This window comes from Triplophysa rosa, linkage group LG3, assembly GCF_024868665.1.
Source record: "Triplophysa rosa linkage group LG3, Trosa_1v2, whole genome shotgun sequence".
In the NCBI taxonomy this organism is placed as follows: Eukaryota; Metazoa; Chordata; class Actinopteri; order Cypriniformes; family Nemacheilidae; genus Triplophysa; species Triplophysa rosa.
The window spans coordinates 4447294-4461603 of NC_079892.1; the positions used below are offsets into that span (position 1 = coordinate 4447294).

Consider the following 14310-nt stretch of genomic DNA (forward strand, 5'->3'; position numbering starts at 1 on the left):
GCACAATGATTCTGGCAGCTGAACCCTGGAAATTGGCATCAAATTTCAGTGACACATATTTGAGCTGAATATTTTTTGGCATTAGCAACCATTACATGTTTTTCACGTTTGTGCGCTGTGGATGATTGAAAGAACGCTATTTTAATTCATCTTCATGCGTGTGAATACATTTCCTCAAAAACACACAAAAGCAACACAGAGCTCGTAAAGGAGAGCAAGGAGACGGTAGCGAAAAGACAATGATAGTTTATTTGTAACCTTATCTTGTGTATGAACTACAAACTCTGATTTCTATAATCGATCTCCATCTGTTTTTAAAGGTCATGAAATTATGTTTACATGAAAATCAATTCAGCCATCTTTTACAGCATGTCCCTCTCTCTTTCTCTCTTTTTTAAATCTTTTAGAACAGGTTGGCACATGTAAAATTAAACTTTAAAAAGTTTTTGTTTTGATTTTTTGTTTTATTTTCAAAACGTATTTTTATAGAAATCTACCACTAGAACAGCATTCCCCCTCAGAGACGAAAAGAAAGAGCTTACGTGGAACCGAGCCCAAAGTATCTCGTTCCTCCTAAACCAGAACAAAAAAAACACAGATGGGTTTTACATGAGACGAACGTCCAAAAAGAAAACTCACAAAAAGCTGTAAAATAAAAAACAGTGACAAAAATGAACATATTATCATACTGAAAGGATCGTTACCCATAATTTCAGGACAGTGATCCAAATCAGCCAACCAACGAATTTAATTAAACACAACAAAAATAACAATCAACTTAATGACTTGGTTTACTTTTGTGCTAAACTGCAGTGTCTATAAGAATCATTTTTACCTGTAATGAATTTGCTTGGATTGACATCAATTTCAGTGAATAAACAAAATCAAATGTGAAAAACAAAATCATGAATTAAAATTCCTTAGAGCAGCATATTCAGATGAACAGTCGTTTTTTGCTTGCTTTGATGTCTTGATCAGACAATGTACCAGATGGCCTTTGCTTGGGCAGGAGGTGCACTCAATAAGTTTCTTGTGATGATTTGATATAGCAAAGCGTATGGAGCATAACTGCAACAGATCTTGAAAACCAAAGGGCATGTTGTGTGCCATCTAAGCATGACATGAAAAGCTGGTATCAAATCTGCATTACAATTGCATGTTCCAGAAACGAAAGAATGTCTTTATGTGAGGATTATGTGCGCTTTGAATTAATAACGGCCACATGAAACGCTACGAATCTGAATGAAAATGTCACCGGTATATTGGTTTAATTCAAACTACCTATAGCCCTCTAAATTGCTTCATGGACTAAATGATACACTTCAAATGAATCCGCCCTGGCTCTTTCGCCCAGACCTGCTCTCTAATTTGACTCTGAATGCATTGAAAGTGTCAAGCCAATGTCTGTCGGCTACACCCTCCCCGTCCAAGGTCACTGGTTTCTATAGTGACCGTCTCAGGCCATTTTGATTTCATAAATTAATTCATAACGTCAAGTCATTCTGCCCGCAGCCAAAGGCTTCTTGACTACTGCGTGTGTAAGCTGAAGATGGATGTATCGTTCTCCATCTGCGCGGAAAATAAATAAAAGTGATTGAATGTGACTTGGGAGCGAAAGTGTGTTTAAGGGTTTAAAAAGAATTGTGCCTGAGGAGATGGACAGTGCAAAATGAAGGAAACAAAACATGGACGAAAAATATGGATAACAAAATAGACCAAAAACAGATTGCAATGCAAATAATGTACAACGCATTTTTATGCTTGTAACACGCTTTTACTACAACAAAGGTGCAACAAAAGGTTCTGCCATTTTTGGTTCCTCTATGGCATCATGTAGCACCTTTACAACATGATTGAAGCTTCGGTTTGGAAATATAAATACATGAACATATTAATGTAAAATGTGGACACATGTAGGCAGGGCTCCTTGTTTCAAATTTTAGAGTGACGAAGCCAAATCTGCACTACATTAGCCAATAACTGAATATTGTAATATGGTTGAATTAAGGTTAATGATGAAATGGTTGGATGAAAGTTAAAGGGCGGTTTCAGATTAATATTATTATTTCTGGTCAACATAGATGTATAGAATTACTAGATGTTCACTTATCATCCAATTATTGGGTTTGGCATTAAACGTTGTATAACCTTAGACTGCAAAAGTATTGATACTTAACAGTTCAGACAGCTATCCAATGGTGAGATATCGAATTAGCTGCAAATGACATAAGTGGGTCCTCACATATAGAATAGTGGACTGTAACAGGGATTAGTAAACCAACAACCCAAACAACGTTTAAAAAACATGGAGAAATAATTACTGGAAAAATAATTGCAGATTACATCTTTTCTCGATTAAATCACAATAGTGTTTTTTCCTTAAATAAATAACTTCTGTTATGTAAAGACACTTTTGAAACTGTTGACATACACTCACTCTCAATGTCTATTGGTTATCTACCAAGATTCCTCTTGTATGTCTTGCATCGGTTTGTCGTGTCTTTGTTCAAACAATTTTCAAAATCCATACGTCACGCCCCGTGTTCTTTTAAAAGTTCGCTTTAGAGCTCTTTTTCTTTTTATTCCCATTACGAAAAGCAGTTCAGATCTGGGTCTCTTGTACATTGTCTTTTGAACTGGCCCGAATTAGCAAAGGTTCATGGGCGGAGCTATGTATAGAATTGATGGTGGAGGCGTGGTTGTACGCAGTCTTGTAGGCATTGTAATGATTCAGATGCTCATGCTCAAGTGGCGGGAGGGTCAGGTGACCCTCCATGGTAGGTCCACCGGTTACACAGTCCTCATCTACGTTGATGATCTCGATGGTTCGTGTCGGTGCATGGTGGTTCTGCTGGTGATGCTGTTTGCGCATTTTATAAAATATGATCAGCATGACGGCCGCCATCAGCGTGATGGCCACAAAGCAGCCGATGATGATCTTGGTGGTCTTCATCACCTCATCCAGAGTGTGGAGGGAACCGTCGCTCAGGGCTGTGACGGGGATGGTATAGGTCTTATCGGTGGCCTTGGTGGACAGCGGAGTTCGTGCTGTGGTGGTGGTGGTGAAGGAAGGCGGTGAGGTCTCCCAAATTCCAGATGAGGGGGTGGGACCTCCTCTCGGCTGCACCGTCGGTTGGCCCTCCTCGTGTGACGATTCCGTGGTCTCGACTGTAACTGTAGTGAAATAACTGACGCCACTGTTTTCTGTTGAGGACACGTTGAGTATGGCTGAGGCTGTCGTGTTGCCTGCGGAGTTGCTCACCATACACGTGTAAGTCCCTGTGTCCTGCATGGTAACATTGGTGAAGTTTAACGTCCCGTCGTTAAGCACAGAAATGCGGATCTTGTATGCCCCATGCGTCATGATGGACCCGTTGGGTGTGATCCAGCTGACTGAGGTCAAAGAATTTGCTCGACATTTCAATTCCGCTGCCATTCCCTCGGTTACGTTCAGATCGGCTGGGGGCTCCACGATCACAGGTGCATAACAATGGAAATAGTTCTGGTCCAGTTCACCAATGTAGCGCCCCTTGTGGCTGGTGGGCGAAGCACAGCGAGCGCAGCAACTGGTGTTGGCCGGCACCATTTCTTTTAGCCACCAACTAAGCCACAGGATGTCACAGTTGCAGTTCCAGGGGTTGTGGTGTAAGTGTACCCTCTCCAGGTGATGTAGCGGTGTGAAGAGGTCATGGGGCAAAAGAGTGAGGTTATTGTGGGCCAAATTGAGCTCCACGAGGGACTGAAGGTCATCAAAGGCGTTTCTCTCAATCGTCTGGATCTGAGCATGCATCATCCACAGTTTTTGTAGGTGAACGAGGCCTTTAAAGGATCCTGGCTTGATTATGGAGAGCTGGTTTCCTGACATCTCCAACTCATCCAACCTGGCTAGGGGAATAAGGTTGGGAATCTCTTTCAAGTTGCACATACCCAGGTTTAGATATCGCAGGTTGCTGAGGCCTTCGAAAGCACCTTCGGAGATATACGAGAGCCTTTTCAGCTCACCCAAGTCCAGTCTTCGCAGTGAGGTTACGCGATTGAATGCGTAGGAGGGTATACTTTCAATAGGGTTATTCCTCAACCAAAGCTCCTTGAGTTTGGAAAGGTACTCAAAAGCCCCATTAGGGATTGTGGTCAGCCGATTATCAAAGAGCTCCAGCGTGTTGAGGTTGGCCAAGCCATTGAAGGCTCCGATTTCAATGTTGCGGATATGGTTTTTGCTGAGCTGCAGTATCTCCAAGTGTCGCAGATGCTTGAAGCTGTCAACCTTGATCACCTGAATGAGGTTTTCTTGAAGGTTCAGGTACCTCGTGTTGGTGGAAATACCATCGGGAACATCTCGAAGGCCACGGCGCGTACAGATGACCTTGCTGAACTGGTTGCTACAAGAGCAGACGGAAGGGCAGGTCTGCGCTCGTACCAGGCCAGCCACCACCAGAAGCTGCAGGGCCAGCAACAGCACGAACAACGGGTCGGACACGGCCCGGTTCCACCTAGGACCTCTCATCGTCTGCTGCGTCAGGGAGGAGGTCATCTTGTTTATCATTCATAATTCGCTGACAGGTTCTCCACTCTTTGTGACGTGTTTTGTTAGGCCAAACTGAAAAAGAGAAAGAAACGCAAGGTTAAGATCACCAGATATCACTGTTTGCCATAGTTAAAAATGGAGCTCATTATTACTGAAACAAATCAATGATATAAAATACATAACAATAGAAATCAGTTTGAGTTGACTGCAAAATGTTTTGTAAATAATACCAAGATACATGACTGAAAACTACTAAAAGTCAGTATTCAAAATAAAGATACACTCTAAATGTTGATATATTAAAGTACGCTACTACAATCACACAATAAGTCCTTTAACTATTACGCTTGATTATGTAGACTAAAGATGTTGTACCATTCTTTCATTTGGATTCAAAACCACCTACAGTATGTTCTATCACGTCTAGCTACACAAGTACAGCACCGAATCTCAGACGTAACATTTCTCACACGCATGCACTGAAGGCGACCTTGGCAGTGTTTCATATCCATTTCATTTTTCTGAGTGCGTGTTTGTGTGTCTGGACACAAACTGCACTTTCAATCTAAGTCACATAAAGCCACGCCACAATGTTGGGTCTGCTTTCACTGTTTCCTCCCTCCTCAAGCCAGGAAGATATAACCTGCAATGTCTGTGTGTCATTTTATTTATTCTGGCAGAGTAGACATAAATAAAAGCAGTATCCCACCTATCAATCCCTCAATCAAGACACCTCAGCTCTCCTCCGAGATATTTAAAGGAATCAATGTGACCGGACTCAGAACGTAATGCTGTACAGGAAGTCAGGAATTTTCATTTTTGGGTGAACTCTCTTTAGTGGCCTTTATCTTGCCAATACTCAACTAGCAGACAGACGAGCTTTGTGTTGCTGTACTGTACATGGATGTTCTTCGCTGTGGCTATTACATCATCACTTACGGCTAATGCTAAACACAGCTGTAAACTGTTTACACCACCTCTCACTTTCTTTCTCCTCCTAACCTAATACCGACTGCCATAACAATCAATTCCTTCCTTGCCAAACCACTACAAACGCTGCCTGAAGTCTTTCGGGCTGCTGCTCAAGTTGCACAGAACCGCTAAACACGAAATATTTCAAAGCAGATCTTGAGGAGGACGACTCGCAGATGATATGCACATTTTAATGAATTGAAATTAATTTCATGCCGAGATAATTCTAATATGTATCTTGTGTAAATGAACAATTACGAGGAAAGATAAAAGCTTTAACTGCTCCAATATTTAAAACAAGACTCTGGAGCATCCCCGCTGGTTTCAGGGGAAGCGCGGGGTCCGGTTTATCTTTCCTGATTCGATTTTACGCTAATAAAATTGCAGAGCGCAATCTAGGTGTCGAGAGGGAGGAAACAAAAAAACAAGCTTTGCAGAAATCACGCCACCTCGAAGACAATGAGCCGGGCAAAATCGGATTTGGTGTGGGAAGGGAATTAGATGAAAAAAATGATAAACACAAAAATACGATTAGGAAATGAAAACATTTTTTAACTTCTGTCCCCGTAAGAGAGGATAAAGCAGGCAGTGGGTGCTTTAGCAGGATGGGAGGTACAGCAGAGGATCAGGAGATGGAAACCCTGAAAAGGAAGATTTGTAAGAAGGTAAATTCGTTTTCACAAATGACATGAAAGTGGAAGCCAATGTAACAATGACATCTGTGTGGTTTTCTGCAGAGAGCGGTCATGAATAGCTTATGTGCTTCTCATCGTGTGGTGAGCAGAGCGAGGTGAGAACAATTATGGCAATCACACAGTTCTGCACAAGAGAAGCAAATGTCAGGAGCCATACTGCATTTACTGTATTCAGCTGTTAGAAGAAAATAACATGCATCTAAAAGACACAAAGGCCATAGATTTCACTGTCCTGACAAAAGAGAGAAGAATGCTAAAGCCTAGATGATAGAGATACTGCTCTGACTGAAATAAACGGTAACCTATTTGGACAAGTAGGAAGTCTTTATTGAAAAACATGAAAACTATGTCATAACAATTGAAAACCCCAAAGTATAAAAAACACAACATTATTTTACATTACTCAACCACAAAGATGAAGGCCCTGAGCCATGTTTCATTTATCTGTAAGCCAAAGGCTGCTGGAGCAAAATTCATAGGTAAGCTGGATAGCATCAATAAACTATGATGGTTTGTCCATCGGTTTACAAGACTGGGAATTGTTTCCTATAAAAGAAAGCATGACTGGAAGATCTCCACGGGGCCATTCATCTACAGTCGGATGAACAGGTGATGAACTTTAGAATCACCACGTTACCCGCGGCAATGGAGGTAGCCTTCAAATGTTACGACCAAGTGCATGCAACAGCACACGGCAACAAAACTAGCTGAACGGAACATGGTTGGTATAACAAATAAATATGCTGAGGAAGCATTACAAAATGGATCTGGTGCTGAAATCTGACTGGATGTGCGGTTTATCAAATGAAAAATTGAATGAATTTATCTGATGAATATCAAGTTGACGTAATTTGACTTTAACCCATATAGAGATGTAAAGTAACCTGCATTTTAAGGTTTTAAACAGATATGGTGATATAGAGGAAAAAGATATTGCACCTTTAAACAAGATTAATTTATATATAAAATCACTTGAAACTGTAAACAATTAGGATTATAAACTGTATAGTTTCTTGGTAAAATAACCAATAATATATATACTTTATTGGCGTCTTGCTGTTTTCGTCGTTGATCAGTCTTGATACAATCATTTTAGAGGGTCCTAAAGTACTTTAAGGAATTGTTTGCCAAAAAATACATTTACAAATTTCTTATGTATTCTGAACTCAAGCTCCTCTGGTTTCATAAACTTATTTAAGTTACTAAAATTCATACATCAATTTTCAAATCATGTTATATTTGTGTCATGAACAGACCGAAACATAGATGTTATTTACAAATAAGAAAAACAATTGCTTGATTCAAGCCATGACATTTGGTCATGAGACAAATGAGAAGCAATGACCAGTGATGTTATTGATATCCAATCTGAAAACGTTTTGAACGAATGATTTGATGAATAGGTCTGAAAGGTTTCCATTATTCTACAGGCCCACAGGTCTAAATCAGTCTAAATCCCAGAATTCCTAGTTCCACAGCCCTGAGTACAAGTCAACTCATTTTCTTAGCAACAAGGCTTCCAAAAAGACCAACACCACCAAGTAAAAAGCTCTTCCTCAGGACACTGTAATCCTGTAAACTCTGCAGCGAGGAAGATATCAGACCTAGTACTACAAAAAATAGGATGAAATGATGAGTCATACCAAATCAGTAAAAAGCAAGTGCGTTCTGCATTTCCACTGCAGAACTCTGTCCCCTTCAAGAACTAAATGAAAAAAATAACCGCATCCATCACCACGCGCCCATATTTTGTAAATGATACGGAACAAAGTATGTCGGCCCCGTCAGACGGTCGCAACTGGAGGCTGCGGCGAGGAAATGGGTTTTGGCATTGCAGAAACAAAGCAGCCTGTATCTGTTAGCACTATACAAGTCCAGACCCCCGCAGTGGTGCCAGGTGGAGATCCACTGGCAGGGAAAGTGGTAGAAAGGCGCCTACGGAGAAAGCTGAGGGGAAAAACGGCCTGACAGGCCTATGAGAGCATTTTATATCATTCTCACAAACGGGATGTTTAAAGTAAAACATGAAACAGCAAAGATTCTTTAAAAAGATAGTTCACCCCAAAATCATCATTTACTTACCCTCGTGTCATTTCAAAGCTGTATGACTTTCTTTCTTCTGCAGAACACCCAAGAAGATATTTTGAAGAATGTTGGTTACCGAACAATGGCGGTACCCAGTGACTTCAATTGTTCGGACACAAAAACAAGTCAATGGGTTTGGTTACCGACATGCTTCAAAACATCTTCTTTTGTGTTCTGCAGAACAAAGTCATACAGGTTTAAAATGACAAGAACGTAAGTAAATGACAGATTTATCATTTTTGAGTGAACTATCCGCTAAAAATGCGTATTTATTAAACAGCAACAAAATTGCCAGATGATGACTTTCAAACTAGAATCTCCACCATACAAACACATACAATACACACGTATTCAGACAACAGATGCTTTTATAGTGACTAACAAATGGGGAATAAAACACTAGCAATCCACCATAATGAAGGCAGCAACATTAGCGGTGAAGTCATTGAAAAACTGCCATCATAAACATTAATGGCGGCGTATTTTAGCCGTACAGTATGTCACTTTTTCTGATGAACAATGAAAAACAAAACAAAACAAAACAAAACAAAACAAAACAATGAAACCACCATGTGTTCATTTAGCTCTCCTGTCATCATTTACTCGCCCACATATCTTTTCAAACTCATAGGATTTTTCATCCGTGCAACACGAGGACGAGAAGTGAGAGGATGGTGATTGTAACTGTCACGCTACAAAAAAAACCACAGAAGCAAAATCGTTGCTAAAGGGGTGAAAGGTGACGCTTATTCCCGGAGCCCAGAGGTCAATGAGAGCCCATAACAACTTGTAGGGATTGACTGCTATTAGATCAACATCACTGCTGGTCCTAGAATGACATTCCTATCAACCAATCGGATTTGAAGGTCAGGTTTCAACAACATTCCTATCAATCTGTCATTTTTATCTCATTTTCAAACACTCAGCATCTATGACATGTCCCCTATGACATGTCCCCTATGACATGCATTTCTGAGCAATGACTTTGAAATCAACACAACGTGTCTACACGTGACCATGCCGAAACCTTTTTACCGTTTACAACTCAAGCTACAAACCTGATAATTCAATTGATTTGTTTCGTGTTCTGGATGTCTTCGATTGAAACGTAGTTCTGCACCAGAACAGGCACTTTCAACGCAACAACTGACCATCTGGTCTATTCTGCACTCCAAACCTCCTTTCAGAAGCTGCACTATTTATGCAAATGAATTCTGTTTCCCATACCGTCTTCAAATGAGCATTTCTGCAAATACATCACTTCCTTCGTCAACCCCAATGAATAAGCCCCGCCCCTTCTCTCCAAGCAGTCAATGGGCACCGCAAAGTTTCTGCTCTGCGTCTCCTTGGCGACCACTTTTCTGCTGGCACTGATTTACTTCCTGTCCTTGGTTGCCATGCCAACCCCCTGCGAGGAGGCGCCTTCAGCAGGCATGCATGACAGGGACAAATCGTAACAAAACTGTCCTCACTGTCTCGATCGTCACTAAATCTTTCTTTTTACGTCTTTCTCTTTGGATTTTTATTAATTATCTGGTACAGAAGTGCCAAAGGACATGTCTGAGCTCCACCGACATCATTTTGTTGACGTGAAATAAAGCGCTCGACACGAATCTAATGTATAATTCAAGAAAGACACTGTGCTTAACATATCTCAGCGACGTCTTCTGTCAGAGACACGAATAGACACGTTTCACTTCTATTTCTAGATCTGTCTTTAACAACACACTTCCGTGATCGCAGTGTTGGGGAGTAACCAGTGCTGGAAATGGATGAGATTCATGGGGAGGACTGACGTTGAGGACATTTTTTTTATCATTTTAAACAAAGATGCATAGATAAACCATAAATACAATTGTGTGTATGTATGAAAAGTGCATAGAGTGTGGAGGCTATAATGGATTCAAGATCTTCACCATTTCTAGGGTGGAACTCTGCCCGCCCCCTTAAAATTCCTTCACGTGCTGTTGATAGAGCATATAAACTTATTATAAGAATTTTAAATGATTTATTATTAAAGTAGTTTACAAAACAGAGTTTAAAGGACAGTTCAACCAGAAATATATATAAAAATATACATGCCACTAACTTACATTTGACTTACTAAATGACAAATTTAGCTTTAAGCGTTTAATCTGTTGAAAATTGAAAGAAATTTACAGAATGTAAATTCATGAGCTAGCCACACAGAATACAAGCATTTCAAGGAGAATGAGAATATCTGCCTTTTTCTTGGAAGAAATCTTGGGTGAGATAAAAAATACCATTTGAAACGAGTCTTTCAAGAAGCACAACCAAGAGTTTTAACATATAAAACAAAAAATGTCCAATTTACAGTTTAAAGCTTTGCATTTATAGTATTTAAAGCTGTTGTTATATGATTTACAGTCATAGTTTAAAAGACTACTAACTTAGTGCCTAGATTGAATTGTAGCTTGGTAAGCAACAGTTTCAATATAGCTTCGCCAACATTTTGTCTAATTGAGAGAAAATGTAGCGTTACCCAATTTAACGTTTAGAATTTAGTATCCAAATGTATTTTACTCCTCACACTGAGCGAGCCTATTTGTGCCACTGGAGTGTTGCATTGTTAATGCCTTCATAATAAGACGCACAGAGAGCATTTCTCCACTAGACTTGATTAAAGTGTCAATAAGAGAAGCAATCTTCTGTCTGCCAGTCCAACAAACACACAAAGCTTTGTGCCCCTGGCAGTTACTTCATTTATATTCATATGCAAAAATCTCAGTGGATATTTATTTTCTCTCTCAAGCTTTTATAGAAATGTATTCTCTCCAGTGAAGTAAATCAATGAGCGATGATTGAAATACATTAAATAAACGGATACGGCCGGAATGCCACATGGCCTTAACTGTCAGTGGCTGCGGGATTTTGAAGAGACATTTCTGGAGGCGGATTTTGCGGATGATGAACAGAAAAGGATGTTTGATGGAAAAACCAAGTGTTGTGTTAAACAATTATCAACCCAGAATAGGTTAATTTAGGGATTGATTTTGTCCATATTTTACACAAAATATATTTTTTAAGAGTACATGAATCTCATCATGAAGTCTGGAACATGCACTTATTGCAACATTTGTATTTTTTGTCTTGTTCTCCGGTGAAAATATAAAATCATCCTTAAAAACAGTAATAGTAATAGTAATTTACTTAAAGTGGCCATAACTCAGACAGCATATCTAATGTTAATCTTGAGTACTTACAGAATAGTAGTGCACCCTTTAAATATCCGTAGAGTCTTTAGTTTGATCACATTTATATGTTGGATTATTTCCGAAAACATACAACGCGTGCGGGGAGGATGGGGGGTGCGAAACTAAAGCACGTGCGCACCCATTGCCAACAAAACACAGACATATGACTCACTTACCGCATGCAGTTCGTGTTCGGCATCTTTTAGCACAGCGACCGCGCCACCTATCAGTTTCAAACGATCTCCAAATCCAGTTTTATATCCACCGTTTATACAACATCCATCACTGAAATGCCATGAACAAACAAACACAGCTCAACTTCTCTCACTATTGCAAGAGTAACGAGCAGCAGCTGCAGGCCCACAGCACAGCCAATCTTGACACAGCGCAGCCAATCTTAATGGTAAGCGGGTCTTCCTATCGCTCGTCTGTTGACGCGTGGGCGGGCTATTTCTTTCGCCATGCCGTGGGTGTGCTATACCTGAAGAATTGCCCGATAAGGGACTAAGAAAAGTTGTTACGAGTGTATCGAGCACAGAAATACTACGTCATACGTCCAACTCGTTTTTTGACTAGTTGACCATGTCAAGCATGAGAAGACAGCACGTTTAACATTGTAAAGAAGTCAGAATGCACGAAACACCTTTGCACATCCGCTTAAAAAGGTAAAACTGTTATAACAGAAAATATATTCAATTATGTTTTTTTCCTACCCCATTGGCAAATACTGTTTAAAGTATAATCCTTATTAAATTCTGTTTGATTCTTAAAATATGTAAAAAAACGAACTATTGCTCATGGGGTTAGAAAAATAAACTTAATTCAAAGTTCTTCCCTGAAAACAAACCTTAATATTTTAATCAATTTTCAAGTCAAGTGATTTATTTGCCCCAGGGTATTTTGAAAATATTTATCAAAGCTTTTGCATGTTGAGTGAAACATAGCAGTCTAAATAAATATACTATTCACTTCTTATGTCATAACAATGTGCTGGAGTTCAATCGTGTTGCAGTCAACGAAAACAAATGTCATTGCTGTATTTTAAGATAAGACGCGTTCTTACGTGACATTCTGTGAATCACCCCTGACCTGCATGGGGATGCTGGGCTGGGAGCTGATGTGTTCTGTTAACCATAGGAGGCCGACCGACGCAACCGCAGGGCAGCACATTTACTAAACAATTGAGTCTACAGTATTTCCACGGTCCAGTCAGAGGACGAGGGCTGTGTGGTGCAAGGCCTGGCCTGAGGCAGCACATTCTGTAGCCAAATGAGCCGTGCAAATTTCGATTGGTCTCTTCGTACTCTGCTGTCACACCCAGAATGCGCTGCGGACCAGTGGCTCTGAAAGTCATGCGAGCGTGAACTCTCGCACATAGTTATACTGTATAGCCAAACAAAGGCTTGGTGAGCAAGGTCCAAATATCTTCTCAGACCTTAAAAGTAAGCCTAAAAAATAAACCAAGCAACATGCTTTAAAAAGTAAACAGTCCATTTGTATTTCACAATTAATTTAGAAATCAGGTAAAATGCCACCAGTAGTCACATTGGAAGGTCAAGTCAAACACATTGCATTGTGGGAATGGAATACAGTATCCCATACGTGCTTTCCGAAACTGCACCATATTCATATGCACATATACGGAATAAAAACAGATAATACGAACAAACATGGCACAAAGATAATCTCCTAACACATACACACATGTACATACACACATGACTTGATTTATTATTGTAATTATGCAGAATGTCTGACACACAGATGCTGTATTGATCTCGTCTGCCTGGAGGAAGGGAGGGGGGGTCGGTGAGGTGGGAGGGCACTGCTTAAAAAATAGAGGGTCTGCTCTTATAATCAATGTTTAGAGAGTTCCATTATATACTGTGTGTGTGTGTGTGCATGGTACTTGCGGAGTAGGCACATAATGTTTACATGTGTGTTTAGCAAGGTTAAAGCGGTGAAAAGTTAATAAATATGGCAGTAAAAAAAAAAAAAAAAAAAATGGGAGTAAAGTCTGCGAAAGAATTAAGAAGGCGAACTCTATATGTGCACTACAGCATGAAAGGTAAACCCGAATTCAATGTTGGGTGGGTTGATTTAAAGGTTCACCCCCCCAACCCCCCAACAATCTGTCATCATTAAATCACCCTAATGTAATTTGAAAACTGTATATGACTGTTTATTTTGTGGAACACAAAAAAACATAGTTTGCAAAATGTCTGGATTTGTCTCCATGCATTGGAAGTAAATGGTCGCCAATGTTGTTTGGTTACCAACATTCATTAAAACATCTCCTTTTGTGTTTTGCAGAAGAAAGAAAGTCATGCAGGTTTGAAATGGGTGAGTAAATGATGACAGAATTTAATATTTTTCTGAACTATCCCTTGAATGACTATTGTAAGACTTATGTCTGACTGCCAGTGTATTCGCTCTCTTGTTGTGTACCTTTAACTGTGAATTCAATTATACAGTCTTGAAAAGAGGGTTGTTTACAAAGAAATAACTGACTTATGATGATGTTCCTCTGCTGAGGTTGAGTCATCTGTACAGAACGGCTGTTCCTCAACAGACGCCTCCGTTCAGTACCAAGGACAGCGACCGAATGCAAGTGCAGGGCATGCAGGTACAGGTCAAGTCTGGTGGCGCAATAGAGCGCGTAACCAGGGCGGTACTTAGTGACATCACAAAGTCAAATGCTTTTGGCTCCTGTCATCATTTCTTGTCTGTGCTGTTTGGTATACTGATTCTTTGTTTTACTCGCTACACCTACAACAACACAAACTTAAAGATAGGGTAACATGCTATTTCATGCATT

At 40.1% G+C, this 14310-nt stretch overlaps 1 protein-coding gene across 4 annotated transcripts in view; it reads right to left on the reverse strand.

Moving 5' to 3' along the window:
• Window positions 1–228: 228 nt before the first annotated feature.
• The window catches only part of lrrc4ca (leucine rich repeat containing 4C, genome duplicate a), a 149638-nt gene continuing 135556 nt past the window's right edge, over window positions 229–14310 (reverse strand). For all 4 annotated transcript variants that reach the window (XM_057329973.1, XM_057329972.1, XM_057329971.1 and 1 more), the window contains one exon: window positions 229–4597. In XM_057329973.1, the coding sequence (XP_057185956.1) occupies window positions 2603–4543 (1941 nt within the window). In that variant the 5' untranslated portion in view covers window positions 4544–4597 and the 3' untranslated portion in view covers window positions 229–2602. The remainder of the gene's footprint in view (window positions 4598–14310) is intronic.